General features: G+C 32.4%; 4 protein-coding genes across 5 annotated transcripts; 3 read left to right on the top strand and 1 right to left on the bottom strand.

Moving 5' to 3' along the window:
- The first annotated feature begins 642 nt into the window (after positions 1-642).
- On the top strand, positions 643-2,076 carry LOC110696421 (replication factor A protein 1-like). The gene is made up of 7 exons (XM_021873707.1): positions 643-659; positions 826-955; positions 1,044-1,201; positions 1,308-1,434; positions 1,521-1,700; positions 1,798-1,944; positions 2,071-2,076. The coding sequence occupies exons 1-7, from the start codon at positions 643-645 to the stop codon at positions 2,074-2,076; spliced, it is 765 nt and encodes a 254-aa protein (XP_021729399.1).
- Positions 2,077-10,581: 8,505 nt separating this feature from the next.
- LOC110696474 (transcription factor TGA7-like) lies at positions 10,582-16,997 on the top strand. Of its 2 annotated transcripts, XM_021873762.1 has the most exons (9): positions 10,582-10,988; positions 12,538-12,699; positions 12,807-12,884; positions 13,433-13,492; positions 13,583-13,660; positions 13,759-13,819; positions 14,209-14,480; positions 15,343-15,570; positions 16,371-16,523. In XM_021873762.1, the coding sequence occupies exons 2-9, from the start codon at positions 12,541-12,543 to the stop codon at positions 16,521-16,523; spliced, it is 1,089 nt and encodes a 362-aa protein (XP_021729454.1). In that variant the 5' UTR covers positions 10,582-10,988; positions 12,538-12,540. The 2 variants fall into 2 exon arrangements, with proteins under 2 accessions (XP_021729454.1, XP_021729455.1); XM_021873763.1 differs by lacking the exon at positions 10,582-10,988 and having other exon boundaries at positions 12,541-12,699; positions 16,371-16,997.
- A 908-nt stretch (positions 16,998-17,905) lies between these two features.
- On the top strand, positions 17,906-21,985 carry LOC110696472 (chaperone protein dnaJ 11, chloroplastic-like). Its single transcript, XM_021873760.1, has 5 exons — positions 17,906-18,418; positions 19,144-19,218; positions 20,040-20,179; positions 20,336-20,473; positions 21,594-21,985. The coding sequence occupies exons 1-5, from the start codon at positions 18,157-18,159 to the stop codon at positions 21,795-21,797; spliced, it is 819 nt and encodes a 272-aa protein (XP_021729452.1). The 5' UTR covers positions 17,906-18,156; the 3' UTR covers positions 21,798-21,985.
- A 126-nt stretch (positions 21,986-22,111) lies between these two features.
- Positions 22,112-24,295, bottom strand: LOC110696473 (protein EPIDERMAL PATTERNING FACTOR 2-like). The gene is made up of 3 exons (XM_021873761.1): positions 23,835-24,295; positions 23,644-23,708; positions 22,112-22,649 (listed from the first exon to the last, which is right to left on the bottom strand). The coding sequence occupies exons 1-3, from the start codon at positions 23,938-23,940 to the stop codon at positions 22,458-22,460; spliced, it is 363 nt and encodes a 120-aa protein (XP_021729453.1). The 5' UTR covers positions 23,941-24,295; the 3' UTR covers positions 22,112-22,457.
- Between the last annotated feature and the right edge of the window lie 467 nt (positions 24,296-24,762).

Genomic DNA, 24,762 nt, shown 5'->3' with positions numbered 1-24,762 from the left:
AGGACACGTGTCGTGTCGTAATTGGTCCATAGTGGACGGATCATTGCTTGACACGTGGCAGGCTCCTATTGGCCCATGTGACGGACACATGGCGGAACCTGATTGGTCCACTTGTCAGATGGTGATTGGTGGGGAAAAATCCCCTTATCAGGTATGGTTGTAAACGAAGTTGGAGATTCAATGAAAATAGAAGACAAATGGTAATCATTATTTTAATATATTATTATTATTATCAATCACGATAAACTAAGATTTATTATTTTAAAATAATTTATATTTAATTAATTTAAGATTTATTAGTAAATTATTTGTGTTTGGATATCGTGGTTAGGGGACAACGAATCCAATTAAAGATTGGGGATAATGTATTTCTTGATTATTCAAGACAAAAAGGCCTACTTGCTGATTCTATTAAGCCTTTTGGTATAGTTGTTACTTCAACAATGGTTAAATATTTTAATGGTAAGTATCATATATTAGTCATCATAATAACTTTTTTTTTAATTTTTACAACTAATAACCTAATTTACCATTGTCATGTTCATTTATTATATTTACTATTTTGTTTATAGGAAAAATTAATCTAAATACTTCTGCATCAACCAAAATTTATATTGATCTTCAAATTTCTGAGGTTAATGAATGGAAATCTTATGGAGGTATTATGATTCAATAAATTTAATTTTTAATCTATTCTTTCTTTTTTATATCTTATTAATAAAAAGAAATTTTTAATTAATTGCAATAGTTTATCAATGATAATAATAATAAATGTCTTTGTGTTAATGACTTTATTATCTCTTATATATGATCATTATAATGCAGTGAGAAGTTACATAATGCTACCATTGGAAAACTTGAGATTCAGCATATCAACGTTGGATCGGAAGAAATCAATTCTAAAAAAGTTGATATTTTAACGCTTATAAATCATGCACAAAAAACTTTAGAAAAGGTATTTTAATGCATCACTTAATTATATTTATACTTAATATATGATAAATCTTAAATTCAAACCTAATTTTATTTTTAAATTCATATAGGATTTGATCTTCTATTGCAAGGCTAAAGTGGATGCAATTATGAGTGAAAATAGTTGGTATTATATCTCATGCCCAGCATGTAAAAGACGTATCACTCTAAGGAAAACAGATTTTTGGTGCATTCCTTGTGAGAAACAAATTGAAAGGCCCATCCCAAGGTTTGTTTCAAATTTTTTCTTCATCCATATTATAATATTAGATTAAACTAATAATAAATTATATAATGTCTAATTACCTTCATGCATTAATTTTTTTCTCGATCAGATATCGTTTGGAGCTTAGTGTTTTCGGTCATAGTGGGTCAACAATATTTGTAGTTTTTGATGAAGAAAATAAGAAACTAATAGGACAAGATGCAAATACTCTTTTTGAGGCTCATACTTATGAAAATGTTTTAATATTTGACTTTTAACAATGGTTAAAAGATTAAATTGTTCTACAAATGCTTTTATCACTTATTTCAATCAAAATTTACAGATTAATGATCATAATGATGATGATAATGACAATGAAGATGACGATACACAAATTCCAAAGATGATTGGAAATATCATTGGAAGAGAGTTAGTGTTCAAAGTTAAAATCACCGTTTATAATCGTACAACAATTCGACAAACTTTTACGGTGATGAGAATTTTTGATAAAAGTGTCATTGAGGTACTAAATAATTGTTACAAGTATTTAATGTTTATTTAGAAGTCATGAATTTAAAATTTAAATTTGTTAAAACTTTACTTAAATAATTTTGATGCAGAATAAAGATGTCATAAAAGATAATGAAGATGCTTCAAAAGATGAAGTTACGGTCATTGAAGAACCCGCAAAACGCCCATTTAATAATATCGATTCAACGAAGAAGGATCATGATTTATCCGAGCAAAGCACATCAAAGAAGATAAAGGTATATATTTTTTAGAATATATATAATTCATTTAAATATTTCTTACTATTTCTAATTTATCTTATAGATTATTTAATAGTATACTAATAATAACACTTTAATTTATATACTTTGTGTATGATGCAGGTTTAGTTTTATGAATCAAGGATGCTTTCGAAACATAATAAACCTTCATGGTCAAGAAATAGAGATTTAGATGATGGGAACAAATAATACTTATGTTAGCTTTTTTTAATTTTTTAATTACGTAACAACTTTCGAGATTCTAGATGATAGTTTTTCTTTTATGTTTTATTAACTGCAAATTATATAATACTTTTGTTTACCTTTATTTTTGAATTGTTATATCAATTTTAATATTATTTAACACCCTTGGTTTACTAATTTTTAATGTTTTAAAAATATAAGTATAACACCCTTGGTATAATAATAGTAGAACTCAAAATTAATATAAAGTAAGAAGTAATAAACAAAGATGACTTTTTTTTTTTTTTTGGTGAAGACAAATGTGATAAATTATTCAATTGTAGATCACATAGTCGTCAATTCGTTATTGATGACACATATGGTTAAACTAAATAAGCTTTGACAAAACTATTAACTATAATTACATTAATTAGATTTCTCATACTTCCCAACTACAAAAAAGAAAAAATGGAAATTTTGTAGAAGTAACATTGATCAATAGGTAGCGTGTTTTATACCCATATAGAATTATTTAAATAAGATAAGCAATAAAGTCAAGATCATGAATGCCATTTATAAATAAAATTACCATTAATTATTTCGTTTAAAAGGAAAAGAAAGGGGAAAAAAAAGAAGAGATTTTTAGCAGTGGGGTGGTGGAATTATCAATATGACAATGCATAATTAAAAAAATAATAATAAAAAAAAAAAAACCTGACACTTAGTTTTAGGTTGTATTTGGATATACTTATTCGTATTATTTTATTTTCAAGGATGCCTTTGGAAATTAATAAATTTTTTACAACTCTAACACTTAGTTTTAGTTTGACTAAGTTAGTTGTGGGTTGATAAGTTAAGTTCAATTCATTTAAAGGCTATTCACTCCAAGGCTATAGGTTAACAGGACATGAAATTTTTTGAAGTTAATGTGTTATAATTTAATATAGCACAAAAGAAAATTTAAAAAAAATCAGTTTAGGGCCACTAAATTGTGTTCAGGACTAACTATAGCTTACATTTCATTATCATATTAAAACGTATGATTTTGTGCCGGAAAAAAATAAAAATTGTAATCCCATTAAATAAGATTAACTTATACAACATATTAACCAAGAGAGTTACTCCAAAAAAAATCATAAATTATAATACAAGATTAAAAAAATAATAATAATAACTCCAACAAGATATTTACAAATAATAATCATCTTATTTATATGAAAACAGATATTTATACTTTTAAATAAGCTAAGTTAATTATAAACATACCTATTTATATATATATATATATATTTTATCATAATCTTATTGAATATAAGATAAACTTATACAACATATTAAAGAACAATTTATATAAAATTATCATAACGTTGAACTTTAAAAATAAAAATAAAAAATATTTTTTTTTATCATAATCTTATTGAATATAAGATAAACTTATACAACATATTAAAGAACAGTTTATATAAAATTATCATAACGTTGAACTTTTAAAATAAAAATAAAAAATATTTATTTTTTAAAGATGGAAAACTATCATATTAACACTAGAGATTTACTCCAACATATCCTTATATAATACTCCGTATTTAGTTAACATGACATAGTAATATAGTCAGCATAATTGTTCCATGTCAACTTCTCAACTTTATTTGGTAGTTGTTACAAATATAATGGGGTTCTTATCCTTTGTCTCCACTTGCATACTAGCATTAAGTAAGTGTCTATAAACAAGGTCGTTCACCTCTTCCAAATAGTGTCCTTAATAATATAGTTAATGTAATAGCCGTAAGTCCGTATCTGTATATAAAAATCATTATATATGATAGTTATTATCACAAATATCTAAAATACTTAAACGTAGTATGAATATACAAAAAAAAAAAAAACAAAACTAAAAAAAAAATAATGATATGGATAACAATTAAAAATAGGATTAGATTACAAAAAATGATAAAATTTATGTAGAGAAGATTTGATTTATTGTATTTCCTTATAAATAAGCCTTAATTTAATTCACAGTACATGCACTGCCAATCAACCACACAATACGTAGAAAAATATTAATTGGTTTCTTTTCATAATCAGATACCCAAGCTTCATGGCTTCACAAAGTGAAATTTACAATACCCTCGGGAATGCAAACGTAAACAAAGATAAGGTTGGAGACGGAAAAAAATTAATCTTGTCACCATCATTCACCGAAGGCACAAGAAACAAGTACAAGAATTACAAAAAAACGATATACTCTACATACTACGTAATTAGGGCTGAAGAGCAACGCCATTCACAGGAGACCCAAGATACATATACCAGAACTATAGAAAAAGAATAGACTACTCTACATAGAGGTGTACAAGAGAGAATTCTATTTGAACCTTACAAATTGCTTTTCCTTTTTTTTTTTTTTTTTTTTTTTTTTTTTAATTTTTTATATCTTATTAATAAAAAGAAGTTTTTAATTAATTCCAATAGTTATTCAATGATAATAATAATAAATGTCTTTTTGTTTATGACTTTATTGTTTATGATTATTATTATTATGTAAAAGGATACAAATCTTAAATAATAATAATAAAATTAAATAAAATAAAGCCGTGCATCGCACGGGCTTCACACCTAGTACATTATTATAGGAATAGATTATCAATATTTTTAAGAGCGACTTGCATTTTGCTATCACATTTTGTACGTAATGATAGTGTATCATATTAAATATAGGATAAGAGTAAATCTTAATTTTGTACGTGATGATAATATATCTATCTATGTATATGCATTCATAGGAAAAAAAAAAAAAAAAAAGGGACCCAATTTAAAATTTTCGCCCCGTGTCTATGAAAGTCATGGTCGAGCCTTGAGTATCGATGAATGATTGATTATAAGTTTTACTTAACTTAGGAGTTTGGAGTGAAGCGAACAAATTGGTATATACTTCCTCACAACATACAATCACTAACGTGTGTGTATATTAATTGAAAGTGGGATTTAAAACAAGTGTTTGGATAAATTAAAAGGGCTTTCTTTGTAATTTCTTTTGCTTTCTAAAAGCACATGGTGATAGAGGTGTTGACGCACAACCTTAAAGTTTGGGACTTGTTAAACATCGCCCGCGTTTTTCTACATAAAGCCCACAATTTATAAAATTTTGACAACTTTGCCCTTGTTCTAATTTTAACCTAAAACGAAATTTTGTCTCACCCAAAATGTGGAACAGCGCCGGATCGCCGAGGGACACCAAAGAGCCGCCGTCGTCGCCGGAAAACGAGGTCTGAAGTGGTTAAAAATCAAGTTTTGGCGGCGAACGTCTGGCCGGGACGCCGCCACCGTGGAGGTGGCGCCTGGACAGGACGCCGCCACCGTGGCTGAGGCGCCTGGCCAGGACGCCACCACCGTGGCTGGGGCGCCTGGCCAGGACGCCGCCACCATGGTAGTGGCGTCCTGGCCAGGCGCTCCAGCCACGGTGGTGGCGTCCTGGCCAGGCGCCACCTCCTCGGTATATTTTTTTTTAAATCTTTTTTTTCGTTTTGGTTTTTTTTTTTTTTATTTTGTTTGAATTTTGATAAATTTGAATTTTTTTTTAAAAAAACAAAAAAAAATATTAATTTATTTTGAAATTATGCTTTAGTAAATTCAAAAAATAAACAAAATTAGAAAGAAAAAACCAAAATAATAAAAAAATTTAGGAAACAAAAACATAATAAAGAAAAAAATTGCAAAGAAAATCCAAAAAACAAAATACATTTTAAAAAAAAAAATAGGAAAAAACACAAAAAATTACCTATTTTAATAATACAAAGCGAGATTTCAGTCAAGCGATTCGGTTTGATACAAAGCGGAAAGGTTGTGGGTGTCAGTTCAGAGTAAAGGTTCGACAACAGCAAAGGGGTGACGGTTGGGAAGTGAAGAGTTACGGTAAATGGGGGTATCACAACCATGAGATGATCGCATATGAAGTGGGTCATCGACAGTTAAGTGGCCTAAGTCCTGGTGCGAAACTAATTGTAAAAGAAATGAGTGATGCTCAAGTGAAGCCTGCTAAAATATTAGCATCTGTGTTGGAGAAATTTCCTGAAGACCAGCCAAACCGAAGACACATCTACAACGTCAGACAGAAATTGAGGTTTGAACGGTCAGAGGGAAGGAACCCTATACAGCAGCTTCTACACCAGGCACAAGCACGTGGTTACCTGTACTGGTTTGAATCTGATGAAGACACATCGGAGGTGACTCATTTGTTCCTTGTGCATCCTGATTGTGCTGATATGATTTCGTCTTGGCCATCTGTGATTCTGATCGATTCAACGTACAAGACAAACAAGTATAAGTTTCCACTGGTTGAGATGGTTGGGATGACTCCAACGAACCAGAACTTTTTGATTGGTTATGCAGTTATGAAGGATGAGACGGTTGCGAGTTACCGTTGGGTGTTGGAGAAGTTGAGAAATTACATCGGCCCAAGTGTTCAGCCATCGGCCATCGTCAGCGATTGTGAGGGAGGTCTCTTTGCCCCTATAGCGGAGCTGTTTCCGGAGTCGAGCCATTTACTGTGCACATGGCACATCAACAACTGCGTGAAAGTCAAAGCCTACAACCTTTTCAACAAGAACTTAGATTCAGCAGAGAGATTGGTAAATGGTAAGTGGCGGAAGATCCTGCAAGCTACCACGGAGGCAGAGTACGACCGAGCCTTGGATAACTTCAAGGATGCATACCAATGGTGCCCGGCAATCGTAGACTATGTGATGCAGCAGTGGGTGCCTCAGAGGGAAAAGTTTGTCAAATATTGGACAAACCAAGTTCTTCATTTTGGAAACACTACTACATGTAGAGTTGAGAGCGCTCATAGAGCTCTGAAGGACTGGATTGATTCTTCCACCTCTGCTCTGGATACACTGTTCGAGAGAATAAACAAGGCTATTGATACTCAGAGGAACGGCATCAAGAACTCTCTCGAGGACTCCAGACGGCGACATGGCACGATGTATAGCCATTTCATATTTAAGATTCTCCATGGTCGTGTGTCACACTACTGCTTGGGGTTGATTCTGAGCGAGCACACCAGGATGAGGGAGTTGGGTGATGAAGTGGCTATTCGGTGCGGATGTGCTATATCGGTGACTCATGGACTACCTTGTGCATGCACCATTCACCGCGTAATTACGCAAGATAGGGCGTCGTTACATGTTGATCAGGTTCATCCATTCTGGCGGACGCTCGTTATCGGAGAGCATGCTGTTCCACAGACAGTCAACCGTGAACAGGAGGAGTTGGAGCAGTTTCGTTCGATGTTTGACCAAGTGTCCTCCAGCCACCCTTCAATCATTCGTAGTGCTACCCACGTACTTCATGACATGTTCAACTCGTCGTGCTTGGATCATGAGGAACCTGAGGGGGTCGAGCGACCACGGGGCCGACAACCACGGCGGGAAAGGAGTGCGTTTGAGTACATTCGTGGTCGTGGTCGTGGTCGTGGCCGTGGTCGTACATCGTCATCAAGTGGTAGTCAAACTTCTTCGTCGGTGAATATGCCCGGCACCGGTACGGTACTTTAGTTTAATTTACTTTTTAGAGTGTTTGTTTAGTTTTCTGCTGACTTGTTAATTGTGTTTTTTGATGTGTGCAACAGGTAGAATGGACATTGAACATTTTCCATATAAAGACAGGATCCCTAACATCATGATGCCGTTCCTGGACGGGTGGAATGATGTGGTTGCAGATGGTAACTGCGGATTTTCGGATTCTAATTTTCGTATTTAGTTTTCCCATTTAAATGTGAACTTGTATTTAATTTTCGTATGCCCACTAATTACAACTTAAAATAAAAATTATAAAAACTAAAAATATAATGTCAAATTCTAAGAACTTAAAATAATAATTATAAGAATAGATAATGTTAACTTTTACAAACAACTAGGAAAATGTTATATAAATGCACTGCCGACATATCAATAATCTCTCTGTGACGCCCACTGCCACTGCTCAAGGGCCCGTTCCAGTTCATCAATAACAGCTCTGCCTGTTGCAGTCGTCATGTTGTCCCTCTCCTCAAAAAGTCTGTGTCCCAACTGCGTCATCTTTCCCATCCACTACACATAACAAAACACATAAAATTCAATAACGACGTATTATATGAAAAAAAACAAAATTTTAAAATTTTATTTTTTTTTTAATTTAATTTCTCTTTTTTTTTCTTTTTTTTTTGTTTTGAATTTTTTTTTTGTTTGTTTGTTTGTTTTTGTTTTTTTTTTATTTGTTTTTTATAATTATGTTTTTTTTATGGATTTTTGTTTGCGTTTGTTTAATTTTGTTTTAATTTTTTTTTGAATTAAATTTTTTTTAATAAAGTTTTTTTAATGCATCTTTTAAACCAAAACAAAAAACTTACAAAACTTAAAAAATATAAAATTATAAAAACTTAAAAAAAGAAGAACATCAAAATTTTAAAAAAAATTTATAAAAAAAAAAAAGGGAACATAAAATTTTTTTTAAGTAAAAAAACAAATTCAAAAAAAAAAAAACAAAAACAATAAACAAGAACATAAAATTAAAAATTAAAAAAAAAAAAAGAGGAACATAAACTTTTTTAAAAAAAAAGCAACAAAATTTAAAAAAAAATAAAAAAAAAATCAGAAACATAAAATTTAAAATTAAAAAAAAGAAAAACAAATTTAAAAAAAAACAAAAAAAAAAAAATTATTTTCGAAATAAAAATTTCAAATTTAAAACCAAAAAAAAATTAAAAAAAAAAATATATAACGAGGCGCCTAGGCCAGACGCCGTGACGGTGGCGGCGGCGCCTAGCCCAGACGCCACTACCACGGCGGCGGCGCATTGGCCAGACGTTGGTGCCGTGGTGGTGGCGTCTGGGCTAGGCGCCGCCGCCACCGTCACGGCGTCTGGCCTAGGCGCCTCAGCCGTGGTGGTGGCGTCTGGCCTTGGCGCCGCCACCGCCTCCGAACTTTTTTTTTTTATTTTTTAAAAACAAAATTAATAAAAAATACCTTCTCGCCGGAAAACCGCTGTCCACCCGCCGCCGGTGCCGCCACTTCCTTGCCGGGCCGCCTCGACATCGCTCGGAAAGTTTCTTAGAGAGAGAAAGTGGAAGTAGAGAATAGAGAGAAGAAATTGTGTTTTTTACTTTGAGGGCAAAAGTGTCATTTCACTCTAATTTTGTGGGCTTTATGTGGAGATTTGCGGGCGATGTTTAGCAATCCACTAAAGTTTTAGTCACTTAAAAAGTGAAACATGTCCCACAAATCAGGAAGTTGCCAATAATGATAATGCATGCTTTAATATGAAATATGCAATCTAGTTTTTTAATAGTAAAATGTACTGTTTATTGACCATTATTGGGGTTCTTGCAGTCTTAAAAAAATAGATTTTGGTTATGTTTTTTAGATTAATCTAATGGGAAAGGTAGATCATAGATCTATAAGATACTAATAATACAATTATTATCATATTAACAATTAGCTAATTTGAAATCAAATTTGGACATAATATATAATCCACAACTTTATTTATCTCACTCTATATCTAATACCCACTAAGTCATTTAATTGAAGATTGATAATCCTTATTAGATTATAAAAACGAAAGCCCTTTAATATAAAAACTCATTTTTTCCCCCAACTATTTATCTCTCTACTACCAAAACAAACAAATGAGATTATTTTTACTATGGTAAAAACTAAGAAAAAGTGTTAGTGATGGGGAGCAAATTACATTTAACTCCGTCTATAGGCACGCCAATTCATAAAGTTATTTAACGTAATTTCTAACTCTCGTTTATAATTAAGTTCATGGACGCTATATTACGTCATTACTAACTTAACAAAAAATGTTCCATTCTTGTTAATCATTTGCCAAGTGACATTATATCATTTAAGGACCTTATTACATCTTAAATTACAAACCTAATTAGTCTAACTAAAATTGTACCCACGTCTCAAATACAATAATTAAATGCTTATTCACTTATATTACTTCATATTTTACATGCTCTTTCTAAACAAAATAAATATTTGATAATGAACTTCGTAAATAATCACAAATAAAAAGTTAGTGGAAATATATACAATGCTATAGAATTATGAATTCTTAGTTGTTTGTGGATACACCTTAGGTGCATCCCCGAGGCCACATATTTTTCAATTTTATTTTTCAAGAGTAAAATAAATAGTGAGCATAATAAATATACTTTGAATGTATTCAAGAACAAAATAACAATACTCCACAAACAAGGTAAATATTTCTAATTTTTAGAAAAATATATAATGTCTCACAATAAATTAATGCGATAAGTAACTAATCGTAGTTGGTAAATGTGTGTCGACACGAGACGGATTCTATTTCCTTCAAAATGGGAATTCATTGAGATTCATCTTTTGACAAATTCTTAGGCAATAAGTAATCCAGTACTCGAAAGCAAGTATCTTTGATTGATTCTTCACCACAATTGCACTAACAACACAACAATCCTATTACAAGGGAGACAATCAACTCAGCATGTCCAACTTTTCCAAGAATATGACGCCCTTTGCTTAGTCTGGCTACCCTAATTCGTCTCCTTTTTACCCTTGTTCCACTGTTATTCATTCATTCATATTCGACCCACTTCAAAAAAGATAAAGCTATCTCAAAAAGGAAACCAAGAAAATTATTGAAAATTCTATTAAGAAATGTTTTTGCTTTTTGGATTTTATAAATATCAACTTGGTGCTTCATCTTTTGCTTTGTTTTTTCCTATCAAACTAATGGGTACTTGTGATTGCCCACTTAAGATTCTGGGGTTTTCATCTGTTTTTAATTACTTTGCAAAACCCAGAATAGATTATGCTTCTTGCTGAGAATTTGAGGTATTTGATGAATTTTTCTCTTACACTTATTTAATTCTTTGTGTTATTTTGATTGTTTTTGCTAAATATTGTTCATTGGTTGTGTTTAAGATTATTACTTTGGACTTTTGTGTTTGTTATAATAGATATTTGTGTGTTGTAGAAAATTTTGGTAACTTTGCTTATTGATTGATTAAGTTTATGATTGTAGGGGGTTTGTTTATTGTATGAAATTGTTTTTGGTATGTGTTATTACTGAAACTTAGGTTGCTGTTTAGGCAACATTTGGAAGTTGGTGTTAGTGTTTAATCATATATTTTTACATTTTATATGCTCAGGAAGTATTGAATTATTGTTGGGAAGTAAGATATCTACAAAATCACAACATCTATATGTTAGTATTTGAATGATCGGTTCTTACTCGGACTTGTTACGTTTTAGTCGTGTGACTGAGTTGGTATCAACTTAGGAGCACTTTCTCTGTTTCACTTGTTTTGTCCTAATTGATGAAATCTTTTTTGAGTGTTTATGGTAGTCAGTAGTAGAATCCTTTAGTGGTGTTATGCATTGATTGATCGTAGTAACAGTGATCAGTTAACTTCAAACATCCAATATGAAAGCTCAGAATATCAAGTCTTGTGGAAGTAGTAGTGATTTTTATTTGTTGTAGGGGGGAGGGCTGAGAAGAGTGTTGGTGGTGTAAGAAAGGGGCTTGATGGTTTTGCAATTGAATATGGCTGGTCAAAAATAAGTCCAAATCTTTCGTTATCTATCTATCATGTATAAGGTGCTTGCTAATTTGCTATAACTATGGGAAGAATTAAGAGCGAGGTTTGATTCTACAATTATAGATTAATAATCGCTGAATCACTCAGTGATGCTTATGTACATAGATATTCAAGCAGAATTGTTTATTAGGCTTGGATGTTTAATCTTTGTTGTCTTCAGGTTTCATCTGTGTAAGGCACTGGACTATTTGTGTATACTCCCCAATTATTGTTGGAAAAGAGAAATTCTCATAATCATGGCCTCTTCATAAAAATATTTCTGATGTCATAGTTCACCTTAGAACATTGCAGAACCTTTTTTCTCTTAGTTTGCAGATAAAGGGAAGTCATTGTCGAGACAACTTTTTTTCTTTATTGTCTTAGTCTATTTCTTTGTCTGAACTTATTAGAGGGACTTGTAATGTTCAAGTGCGGACAATACCTCAAGAATTACTTTCATAAACAGGCCATTGATGGAAAGTGTTACATTTTTTCTCAAGTTTGTATTCTCAATATGATTACAAAATTTTGACTACATAGGGCATTATGGTTTTTGAAATCCTTAAGTTTAAAAGTTATGATTTACATGTGCATAGCTGATGCGTCTTTAAATTTGTCTTCATGGTCCGTGACTGCCTGTCACACTAGATAATTGATCTCCAAAGTTGATGTTTTGGCAGCCTTTCACCCTTTCTGCAATTTTTGCTTGTAGTTATGAGTCTAGTCATTCAAGTTTCTTAGTTTTCTTGGGCTTTAGTGCTTTTTCTGTGTTGGCTATTTATGTTTCCTTTCTTATTTTGTAGATCATGAGCTCCACCACAATTCAAGTTACCAACTCTGCAACTATGGGAATATACGAATTACCTAAAGCAATGAGCATGTGGAGGGATACCTCAAAAGCGTTGATGACTTCCGGCGCAGGTACATCTTCAAGCACACAGGCGGAATCTGGACATGAGAATAAGGTGAAAGTCAATGATTATTTCTGTTGCCAAATCCAAGCATTCTTGTTTCAAGTTATTCTACAGGGCTTTTATCCTTTTTTTTTTTTTTTTTTTTTTTCTGTGCTCAGTTTGAATATGAGTATGTTTCTCCTGAGATGATGGAACCGTCCTTAAGTGTTGAAGATGCAGCAAGACTTTCTGAGAAGGTATCATAATGTGATTTCCGTTTCTTGTGTCATGTATGTGAGAGGTCCTCAATTTTAAGTTGGGAACCCTAAATGTTCATGGTGAAGTTTAAGATTAGCATGAATAGTTGTAGTTAGTTTGTTTCCTTTTCATCTCCTCTAGCTCTGAATTTCTAGTGAGACTGGTTATGTAGTCACATTAGTCTTGATTGTTATTGTCAGGATCCAGAAGGAGCCAGAAAGGGGAAAAGAAAAAAAAAAAAAAGGAGAGAAACAAGAAATGAGGGAAGGGGTTAAGATGGTAGAAACTGATGCTACATTGTTATATACAACTGATGTAACATTGTTATAGCATGCCATCTAATGTATTTTAACATTATCATTGAGCATCAAAGAGGTTTAGTAAAGTGTATCCACTCCAACTCTAGGCAATGCCATTTTAGCCTGCTTGTCTAACTTTGTTTTTCATATATCCGAGAACGTATCTCTGGTTTGAGGTACACTTGCTTCGTTCAAAAATCTTGTAATGTTCAGGGCTGTAGATTCTGAAATAAAACACGTGGTTGCAGGTTCAAAGGCGTTTGGCACAAAATCGTGAAGCTGCAAGGAAAAGCCGCATGAGAAAAAAGGTACATAGGTCTGCAAATTGAGGAAGCAGCTTATAAATCTATGTACTATTGAATTGTCTGGGTTAATCCAATATGCTTTCATTCTTACAGGCTTACGTTCAGGATTTAGAAAGTTGCCGTTCGAAGCTTGCTCAGTTAGAGCAACAAATTCAGCAAACTAAACAACAGGTGGGATTTCTTTTTCATCTTCATCAAAACCTGAAATTACTCGGGACATTGTGAGGCTCATATGATTTATCAATGGAATGGTGAATTGACTGTAACAGAACTCGTATGTTGGGGCTGCATTACATGCTAATCTTGGATTTGCAGGACATATCAGCACAGGTTTGTGTTTTTTTGTAGTTTATGATATGTTTGCATGCTGCAGGCTTCACTGATTGGCATCTATATTTTCCGTCTATGCTTTCATTGTCATCAATTTTATTATCTGACTCAACCTTCATGTTTATCAACGAGTTCAGATTTTTATCCATAGTTATTGCTATCTCTTTGCCATACAATTTACTATACTGTTTTAATTTATTCGATTTTCTTTCTCTGCATTTATTTTTGTAGTATAATTTGATACTGTGATTTGCTCATTTACTCACTAAAGCTATAGCACCATTAATATGATGTTATGTCAGTTTCTGATTTACCGATTTATTGATACTTAGTGTGAGTAGCTGCTGATATTGCTATCTCTTAGGCCATTGACTGCTTATCATCTGCAGGATTATCCACATTTGAAATGGAATATGGACACTGGGTTGAAGAACAAAATCGGCAGAATTGTGAACTTGAAAATGCTCTACAAGCTGATGTTTCTGATGTTGAGCTGCGAATCCTTGTAGAAGGTGGCTTGAATCACTATTACAGCCTCTTTCGGATTAAAGCAGATGCAGCAAAGGCTGATGTTTTCTACTTGTTGTCTGGCATGTGGAGAACACCAGTTGAGCGGTTTTTTCTCTGGATTGGAGGATTCCGGCCATCTGATCTCCTAAATGTAATTCCTTGTTTTATTTCTTTGTCTTAGCTTTTAATACCATAGCAGGTTATGCATCTGTGGAGCTGGGGGAGATATAAATATAAGCTGAAACCAGAAAGAGTCCTAATTTGAAGGGTAGATAAACTATGCATAGGTTTGAAATCCTTTGGATGCTTCTTTCTGTGGGTATATAAAATTATAAAAATAAAACCTCTTGTCTAATCCTTAACGTTCCAACGTCCTGTAATGATGGATATACGCTAGTTGTTGCTTTTTGTTTCATTGATAGCTGCTGGCTGTGACTTTCTAAGCTTATGAGTCATCTTCCTCTGTCTAAGATGAGTGTTTTTATATAGAAATTTCCGTTGATGTCCTGCTAGTGAAAATTGGATGCTCCTACAAGTGACTTCACATTTTTAGCATTCTTCATCGGATATCTGATAATAACTTGGTCGCGTAATTTGTAATCATCTTGCTATCACATGAAGTGCCAACTTAACTCATATTGCCTTGTTTTCTTGCAACTTGAGCAATTTGTGTTGAGTTGATGTTGTTAACTCATAAAACATACTCCCTCAGTCTCAATTTTATCTTGCACTTATGCTTTGGCACTCCTATTTGTATGCAAGATGCAAACTAAAATATTAAAAGTGGATAGAGAGAAATTATTAGAAAGAGAGAATTTTTTGCCTAATAAGGTAAGAGTGTAATTAAATGGGATGGAGTAGAATTTTAAGTAGATAAAGTTTGAGACAGGGTGAGTACTTATATGTTTTTCTTTGGATGCGTGTCAAATTGATGTAGTTGCTTCATTTGAATCAGTTTTGGTACCAAAGTCCTTAAAGTTGTTTATAATATTTCAATGTATGGCTTATTGCAGATTCTTATGCCACAACTTCAGCCCTTGAGCAATCAACAAATGGAAGATATTAGTAAACTACGATATGCATCCCGACAAGCTGAGGAGGCCCTGTCAAGAGGGGTGGATAAACTCCAGCAAACTCTAAATGAGATCATGTTCACTGATCCGTTGGCTGTAGAAGTGTACGGCTTTCAGATGGCCTCCGCATTGGAGAAGTTAGAAGCTATAGAAGGCTTTGTGAACCAGGTAATTCACTAATGCATGTCATCTCCCATTCTTGACATCATCTTAATCATTCAATGAAATCTTAATATGTAGTTGCTTGTCATGTGGCGTTATTTTCTTATCTTTTGTTTGCTTTGACATTCTGATTGCTCACTTCACTATAATAGCTACAATACTTGATAGTTTGGACCTTCTTTTGGGAAGCAGGGGAAAACAAGAATGTTGCAGTTGCTTTCCATATCTCCATATATACTTAGTTTATAATAGGTTTTCTTGATGAAAGTTGTAAAAGAAAAAAAATTTATTTGATGAGAGGATAGTTACATGATAATGATTGGGAACCTCATGTCAAAACAGCGATGTGTGCCTAAGTGTCAGACACGACTATTTTATGAAAATTTCCATGGTCTAAAATGAAGTGCCAAGTATCTATGCCATGTCAGGGTGTTGATGATCCAACACAAGTAGTTGGGGTGGAACGAAGAATCCCAGGTAACATAAATTGGTAAGTAGAAGCCAGTTTGGAGTATTTTGAAACATGGATGAACTGTTTTGGTCTGCCTAAAGGCGGTTGAGTAGCTATCATTTATTACATGTCAACCAATGACCTCAAGTGTGCTCATACCTAATTGCTGCAACCTGTAAAGTAACTTTGCTATTGGTGGAAGATACTTAGATTGATAAAGAAAACTTGTCATTAGAAGTAGGTAGCAGAAGGAACAGGATGAGAGAACCTATTCAATTTTAGTCTATATATTGATTTGTATGCCTGTCATAATTTGTCTTGTCAATCCAATTTCTCAAAATTTCTTATTAAACAGGCTGACCATCTGCGTGAGCAAACCCTACAACTGATGTACCGGATCCTTGATCCCCGTCAAGCAGCCAGAGGATTAGCAGGCTTAGGGGAGTACTTCAGTCGCCTCCGTGCTCTCAGTTCACTTTGGGCTGCTCGTCCTCGTGACCCAGGCTAGTGAAAGTGAAGCCTACTGGAGTCAGCTTCTTGGTTACTGTACATGGATAATGGCTGCATCCGTCAGTCCACAGTTCAACATGTATCTATAATAGAGCACTTATTCCTTCCATCCTTTTTCTTTCCTCTAAAAGTGGTGGAGTTTCTATAATAACGTTTAGCTTGTAAATATGTTTATGGCGTGTCTAGAATGAGGAAAAGTTATGGTGGGTTGGTCCGGCAGATTTACAGTGATGCGATATTGATCATTGAGGTTGGGCTGTTTTACTTGCTGTATAGAATCGATCAATATCAATGAGAGTTGGGCAATGGTACTTGCTACTGAAAATTTATTAGATGACAATGAACAAGGTGTATTGCGCAAATTTGTAATTTTTATCGTTATTACTTTATGTCAAATGATAATTACATCTTCTTCTATGTTCTTCGTCAGCATATGCTGGTGGATCGGTTAAATAAAATCTTTCTTATGCAGCATAGCCATAGCACTTGCTACTAGATATTGACACAGTCTTCAGTTCACTAATTTGGGGAGATGTATTCATGTGTCTATATCTACTCTATCATCTCTCGTCTTTTTATAAGTTCCGGATTATATAAAAAAAAAAAAAAAGAAATTGATAAGAAGAAGAATATAGTAAAACGGTTTGTCTAACATGTGTCTATGACTACATGGATTACAAATATTTTTGGTGTTAAACTAAAAGAAAAACCCTATAGACAAAAGATTATATAAGAGAATGATGAACATTGAACAATTTGTTAAATTATTGTAAATATAGATTAATCAAATATGGATATGGAAAAATTCTCACTTTTTTTTTTATTACAATAATTTTATTTTTTGAACAATATTACAATTCAAATTTTGTAGGCACTTTTTGTGAAGTTACTATTCAAATTTTGTTTCTATCCGCTCTATCTTTCATTTTTTAAAACTTCAGTAATCAAGTTAAGTTTCCACTTTTCCTTACGCATATCTTTGTCTCAATATTAGTACTCCGTTTACAATGTGTTAGTTTATTAACTTCGTTTATAATATTAATTCCATTCAAATACTTATGTGTAGTCATGCTCATAAAAAAATTCAAATTATTTTATTCTTAAACATTATAATGTCTTTTATTTAAAATGTCCATTATTCTAAAATACTAGAGCTGGCAAACGTCTCGTGTCGTGTCATGTTGACCTATTGTTTTAAGCCTTTAACACTAACTTGATTTTTTCGTGCGTATGGTGTGATTGTGTCAACTTTTATCAACTCTATAAAATACAATAGGTGTTTATTTATTTTTTTTGAATGAAGGTATTTATTTCTTAAAAGCAAAGAATAAAATGGAAAAAAAAATTGTGGTTGCAACAAAATGGACCTACATTGTGAGATTCAGAATCTACGAATATGAAAGATATACAAATACAAACTATCCACCGTTAATCAACTCACCTTCAAAATTCATATATACCGTTAATTTCCCACTGAAGTGTTAGTTTCTCCATTTTCCTCTTACTTCACGTCTTTAACAACCAAAATCCCTAATTCCCAAATTCCTAAATCCCTAAATTCAATCAAATTCCCCCAATTTTTGTAATCAAATTCAAAGATTATCTTCGAGCTTGCATTTTTGGATGAAATTATGAGCCATTTGAGGTCAATTTGCAGACCAAATGCTGTGGTTTCTTCCTTTGTATGTTGTTGCAGAATTAGGGTTCATATTTTTGGCGCCAAATCATCTTCCAGGGTTCCTTTTTCAAAACCTAGTTTAAGTTCGTTTCCTTCTCTTTCCTCCGATTCGTCGGACTTTTATCGGAGTGAGCCATGGTTGCGTCTGAATCATCGGAGATATGTTGCTCGTGCTTCCAATTGGACCGGCGAGAAATCTCCCTACGATGTTCTTGGTGAGTGTTTCATTTATTCGATTTCTTTCGTTTCGTAATTTTTGCTTTCGGTGTAGAGAGAGTCACGAATGACAATGATATAGACGGAATTTGATGATAGGATATGACCCCCGAGACTTTAATTAACTATGATAGCTAGCATACATGCTTTCATTTTGTGATTGAATGAATTTTTTCTTTCTTTTTTTTTTTATTTTTTATCGATTGATTGTAATTTGTGATTGATTTAATAGCTATGTTAGATTGTTAAAGGTATTTTTGGAGATTGATTATCTGCTGATTCGGGCATGGACTGTTTGTTTCCGAAAAATTGATGCTTGATATATATTGCTGCTTTGTAGGATAGAATTGGCATTATACTTTTCGGTTAAGCTCGGATATGTTATGTAATAGAGGCTCGTGAAGTTCAGTTTGCTGCTAAAATAAATTTTGATTAGTTCCAGTAAGTTCATATATGCTCCAATTAAGTTTCGGTGATTGAATTTTAGGCGAAACAAACAAGGTCTTAGACTTTTGCTAGTGGCAAGTACTCTGTATGTGATGAAGGTTGGAGAAAAAAAAAGAAGTGAAGTTCATGTTTGAAAATCTAGGAGATAGTGAGGAATGTGTTAAACTTATGTCGTATAATGTGAGATGGCATCTTGTTCTTATTTGACTATTTGTTTCTAATTTTGTGGTGTAATGTTTGATTGTCTAATTGCTATGTTCTTATCTTTGAGTCACAGAGCTAGAGAGGGATGCAGATGAAGAGCAAATAAAAGTTGCTTATAGGCGCCTCGCCAAATTTTATCACCCTGATGGTTTGTTTCTCTAGTCCTTACCTTGATTTTCTTTTTCTTAATTTGATGCTTGTTTCATTGTTGTGTCAACGAAGAACTATTCATTTACTTGGTTATGCTGTTGAATGCAATGCAGAGGTCTCAGCCGTTAAATTATTTGTAAACTACTAGTTGAGGCACAATTGTCATACAAAAAAGTTCATACATGTAGTTTTTATGCTTTGCAAAGGTAAAACCGTTTTCAGCTGGTGGATGACTGGATGTTGCTTACTGAACAAAAAGTTGTGCTAACATCTTTATTTTCCATGAGATGGTTTTAGTTGTTGCCAACAGCTAGTTTTGAAATGTGAAAATTTTTATAATAAGATAAGTACTGCATCTTTCAATACAGCACTTGAACAAATTACGAAAAAATTTGGTATTTGGTAAGTAGCAGACTAGCAGGTGGATGCCGATGCATACTCATACCCTGTTTGTCTAAGTTGAATTTTAGGTATTCTTTTCCGGTGGCTTATTGCTTTATCTGAATCCTGAGCTTGTTTTTGTGATATTGCTATTCCTTGGCTATATCATAATTTATCAATATTTACTCAACTGTTGGTGTAACTGCAAACTGCTTTTTAAATTCATCGTGTCATTGTCTCAATATCATAACCTTTCACCACTTTTGCATATAGGAGTAATTGGATCCGCTTGGAATGGATTAGAGACACGATGATATTGAAATATTGATTTTATTTTCTATTGTCAAATTTCTGCAAAGGGTAGCTGCTTTCCCAGCTAGTAAATTCTTTAAAAGGAGTGCTTATAAAATATGGTCTGATCCATTATATCTCTTGTAGTCTATGATGGTAGAGGCAATCTTGAGGAAGGTGAATCAGCTGAAACCCGATTTATTAAAATTCAAGCAGCTTATGAGCTGCTTGTTGATGGAGAGAAGAGGAGAAATTATGACATGGAAAATCGAGTGAACCCTATGAAGGTGAAATTTTGCTTACTAAATTATTGAATGAGAGTTACTCTATTACGTTCAAATAAATAGATTCTGTTGTCATACTTATTTTCTCTGTCGTGATACCTTTTTTTTTTTTTTTTTGAAAAGTGGAAATATACTTATTCAATATTATAATTTCTATAGGCATCTGAAGCATGGATGGAGTGGCTCATAAAAAAGCGAAAAGCATTTGACCAGCGGGGTGATATGGCAATTGCAGCATGGGCTGAGCAGCAGCAGCGTGAAATGAACTTGAGAGCACGACAACGTGCTCGATCAAAGGTATTTTGTTTACTTTTCCTACTTTTCAATTGCAGTCAAAGACTACCTATGTCTTCTCCTGGCAGGATGATGTTGCTAAAGTCCAGAAGTTCAGATAAGTTAATTACACATTAATGTAAGAGTGACTTTAAGATATTTCTATTGTCCTCCGCCAAAGACAAACTTTCTTTTAATTCTTTCCACCACTCCACCAGAGCCTATGAAGTTAATATGCCATGCATTAGAGGACATATCCAATCTTTAAGATTGTCAAACACTCTAGCTTAAATATGCCATGCAACAAGATTATAGATAGGGAAAAAGAAAGTATTAAGGTTGACTGTTAGGTGCCGTTTAGTTCACCTTATTTTTGCTTATCTGATCTGATCTGATTGTCTGATTTGACCAAACTTTGACCTTAAGTGTACGATAATTTGTAAGGAAAAAATATATTCAAGTGGGATTTTGTTAGATTCGTAATAATGTGTATTTTATTAATATGTAATTTTCATAATTTTTTTCATTACGAAATTAAAGATATTTAGCGATAAAAAATTGCATATAAAACGATGATCTGAACTTATTTTTTTTGATCTGAACTTGTTTTATCTACAATAAGTACAAATAAGTTGAACTAAACAAGGCCTTACTATCTAGTAAGTATATGTAATATATCTAGCTTGTATGCCTTTCGTTCCTAAACAATAGGTTTTGAAAGTGAATTAGAATACCACAACTATAATTTCTTTCGTGCTATTTAAATTTTTACTTATATGTAGTGTTGTGATCTTTTTTTTTTTTATTTATTTATTTTTATTTTTATTTATTGGAATCTTGGGTAAGGGTATATAAAGTAATGTGTTAATGTTTTAAAGTTAAATATTATGTACTTAGTAAATGACTGAGTTATTCAAGACATCCTAAAATATGAAAATCTTGCTAACTCTGTATTATATAGGAATGGAGTATTAAAAAACTATTCAAACATGTGATGGTAAATTGGTAAGGTTATTGCTTTGAAACCATTGAGGCTTCTTTATTGCAGTCATATATTCAAGCATTTAGTGGACCCTTATCTTTTATATGCAGTTACAGAGACTTGTTAGTATTGTGAAATTATACCTAATATAATGAGTTTCAGGTTGATCCTGAAGAAGAGAAGAGGATCCTGGCAAAGGAAAAGAAGGCATCTGTAGAAAACTTTCAGACTACACTTAGGAGGCATACACTTGTTTTGAAGAAGCGAGACTTGATGCGCCGTAAGAAAGCTGAGGAGGAAAAGCAAAAAGAGATTCGCCGTCTGTTAGCCGCAGAGGGATTTGAATTGGAGAATGAAGATGAGTAGGTAACTAGGTACATGTTTGGATGCAGTTTCTGTTCTTGTAGGTTTTCAACTTTATTATGTATACGTCTTCATTTATTGGCATAGTTGATAGTTCTGTACAAAAATGTATATACATGCTGGAGAAGGCAAGCAGGTTATTTATGATAGAAAAAGAAAGGAAAGAAATGAAATGGGGAGAATTCATGACATCTGAATTTATTACACTTTCACCACTGCTGAAAGACTGCAATCTTTAAGCAGCTTCTTGTTGTTTAGTCTAAATTGCTTACCCTGTACGCAATCGCTGCACGGTGCTGTCTCGGAGGAGTCGAGCACTGTGCGCACCGTACTTTAAACGACTATGCTCTTGTTTCGAAACGAGCACAACCCTAGTCTTATAAGCAACCACTTATCTTTAATATGTCAATAAAAACAGGAATAATTCAGTTGATGAACAAGAAACATGATGAGTACAAGTACAACCCTAGTTAAAGCATTAATAAAACACAAATATATAATATTACTTCAAAATAACTATGATAAGCTCATATTTTTCAAGTTATTTTTTTTTTTAATTTTTTTTTTTTTTTTTTTTTTTTTTTGTTTTGGGGAACTTTCTGACAAGCATAGTTAAATGAAAGCATTAAAACAGTACTGGGAAGAAAGAAGCTATGGAGTAGATCAGTTAGAAGGGACGTGGAAAAATTTGCCGTTGCACATGCATCTGTAAACAATAGGGCAAGACTCAGAAGCACATCTGAAGCTAACCATTACCCTCTTGCATGGGGAACAAACTCCACAAGCATGTGAGCAATCTGGCAAACTTGACCCCATAGGGTATACTTCTCTCCCCAACTCTTCTTTGTCTAGCCCCTATATATGCAACATAAAAAAAATATAAAAATTAAATAAATAATTAAATAATTAATTAAATAAATAAATAACTTTTATAAAGCATGCATAAAAATCCTTAAGATAATATAAGACAATGTTCTATTCACCTTACATTCACAATAAAGCAAAGTTAAGAAAATGGTGAATAAGTTTAAATAAGTTCAGATTAGGTAATTGTTAAGTTGAAAATTAGGCATATAGAACACATTGTTAATCTTTCTATTCATATTTTTTTTCCGGACATATACAAGCTCAAACCGCTCAATGAAATAATCCATTTTAAAACAGGGAGTTGCTAGTTTTTTAGTTGTGGTCTATCAACTTTGTGAACGATGCACCATTGAATTTGTTTTGTTAACTTTAGAATTTCTGCTTGAACTTTTTAAAACTTATTTGTAAGATTTTAATCAGGTTTCAATAAAAAAAAAAAAAAAAAAAAAAAAAAAAAAAAAAAAAAAATCAAAATAAGTTGAACACATATAAATATGTTAACCTAACTCCATAGATAGAGTTAACCACAAATTTACAAATTACGAGATTAAAATGCATGCTTGGACCATAGTTAAAGGAAAAAAAAAAAAATTAATTATTGGTTATTATGGTGTGTGAGAATATATCATTGTACTATTCATTCTTTGACAAAGTTAAACTTGTAAAAATCAAATGAATATTGGAATGCCTATGTTGTTATCATTTGTACACGAGCAAAGTAATTTGCATGATGAATAATGCCAACAAAGGGTGAATTTTTCACTAGCTAGCTCTAAATGAAATTATTGCAACTTATTACCAACCTTATTTTAAAAGATTTACTATCTCTATTAATTTTTAATTGCAACAAAGAGATTTTTTATGTCTCATAAATAATACACCTTTATTGCAACTAAAAATTAACAGATGTAGTATTATTAAAAGATGCTAAAAAAAGCAAAAAACACTCATATAATAGTCTCATTTCATAACAATAACACACCTTTCGGTTGGAGTGACTTTGATCCTCATTGACGGCTGTCCTTTTATGTAATTTAGCTGACATATCTGCCAAAATAAAAACATTAGTAACACAATTATGTATAATTTGAATAACAAAATATACATTATAATGCTTTACAACTACACATAATTAAGCATATTTGTTTTTTCTAGCTATTTGTTAAAACTTACAATGTTTTGGTTTGGAATGAGTAGTAACTGCGGCAGTAGTAAGCAACACTAACATAAGTAATACCAACATATTATAGTACTTGTAGGCACCAAGTGAGGATTTCATGTCTTTGTTCTTTTTAGAAAGAAAGTGAGAAGTAAATGTTAAGGAAATATTTTTTTGACTATATTTGGTAAATTATGTTGGAGGACCAAAGTATAAGGGAAGGAGGGATATTTATAATCATTTATATCTTTGACAAATGAGGGAATGGGGGCATTTAAATGTAGAAGGTACATTTACATGTTTCATTTCACATGATACATGCCCATGGCTTGATGGTCAAGGTCTTTTTGTTGAACCGTGTCAGCATCGTGGATGTTTGATTCCAGTTAATATTTTTTTAGTCTACTGAATACTTATGCTATACCTCTAATTTAACAAAAATTATGATGTTTGATTTTAATTTAGTCATTTTTTTCATCAGATAAAATTTGCATGAATAATTAAAATTTTACAATATACAAGCTAATATGAATAATTTAAACCACTAAGGCCTTTAAGATTAGTACATAACCTAGTAACCTACTAAACAATCAAATCATAAGGCCGCAAATCATGAGAGTAATATGCTCTTCTTGTGTTGGCCTTTGATGTTTAAGTCTGCCTTGTTTACACCAAATAAGTTCAAGTAAAGCCCTGATTCCTTCACCTTAAAATAATATTCTCATTTCTCTTCTAACAAATATATATATATATATATATATATATATATATATATATATATATATATTATATATATATATATATATATATATATATATAATATATATATATATATAATAATATATATATATATATATATATATATAAACTTCCTAGCTCCGTGTTTAGATATGATAATACCCTAATTGAAATTTTGAAGTCCTTAATTTCAACAATTTTTTA

Source organism: Chenopodium quinoa, unplaced genomic scaffold (genome assembly GCF_001683475.1).
Source record: "Chenopodium quinoa cultivar QQ74 unplaced genomic scaffold, ASM168347v1, whole genome shotgun sequence".
In the NCBI taxonomy this organism is placed as follows: Eukaryota; Viridiplantae; Streptophyta; class Magnoliopsida; order Caryophyllales; family Amaranthaceae; genus Chenopodium; species Chenopodium quinoa.
This window is presented reverse-complemented; position numbering and strand designations above follow the sequence as displayed.

Bases quoted from the DNA above. Each gene is read 5' to 3' on its own strand.
- LOC110696421 (XM_021873707.1), top strand. The intron at 956-1,043 runs GTATTTTAATGC...AAATTCATATAG, and splicing joins CACAAAAAACTTTAGAAAAG to GATTTGATCTTCTATTGCAA. The intron at 1,202-1,307 runs GTTTGTTTCAAA...TTTCTCGATCAG, and splicing joins ATTGAAAGGCCCATCCCAAG to ATATCGTTTGGAGCTTAGTG.
- LOC110696474 (XM_021873763.1), top strand. From the start codon at position 12,541: ATGAGCTCCACCACAATTCAAGTTACCAACTCTGCAACTATGGGAATA. The intron at 13,493-13,582 runs GTACATAGGTCT...TCATTCTTACAG, and splicing joins AAAGCCGCATGAGAAAAAAG to GCTTACGTTCAGGATTTAGA. The intron at 15,571-16,370 runs GTAATTCACTAA...CTTATTAAACAG, and splicing joins TAGAAGGCTTTGTGAACCAG to GCTGACCATCTGCGTGAGCA.
- LOC110696472 (XM_021873760.1), top strand. From the start codon at position 18,157: ATGAGCCATTTGAGGTCAATTTGCAGACCAAATGCTGTGGTTTCTTCC. The intron at 20,180-20,335 runs GTGAAATTTTGC...TAATTTCTATAG, and splicing joins ATCGAGTGAACCCTATGAAG to GCATCTGAAGCATGGATGGA. The intron at 20,474-21,593 runs GTATTTTGTTTA...AATGAGTTTCAG, and splicing joins GACAACGTGCTCGATCAAAG to GTTGATCCTGAAGAAGAGAA.
- LOC110696473 (XM_021873761.1), bottom strand. From the start codon at position 23,940: ATGAAATCCTCACTTGGTGCCTACAAGTACTATAATATGTTGGTATTA. The intron at 23,709-23,834 runs GTAAGTTTTAAC...TTATTTTGGCAG, and splicing joins TCATTCCAAACCAAAACATT to ATATGTCAGCTAAATTACAT. The intron at 22,650-23,643 runs GTGTGTTATTGT...TTGCATATATAG, and splicing joins AAAGTCACTCCAACCGAAAG to GGGCTAGACAAAGAAGAGTT.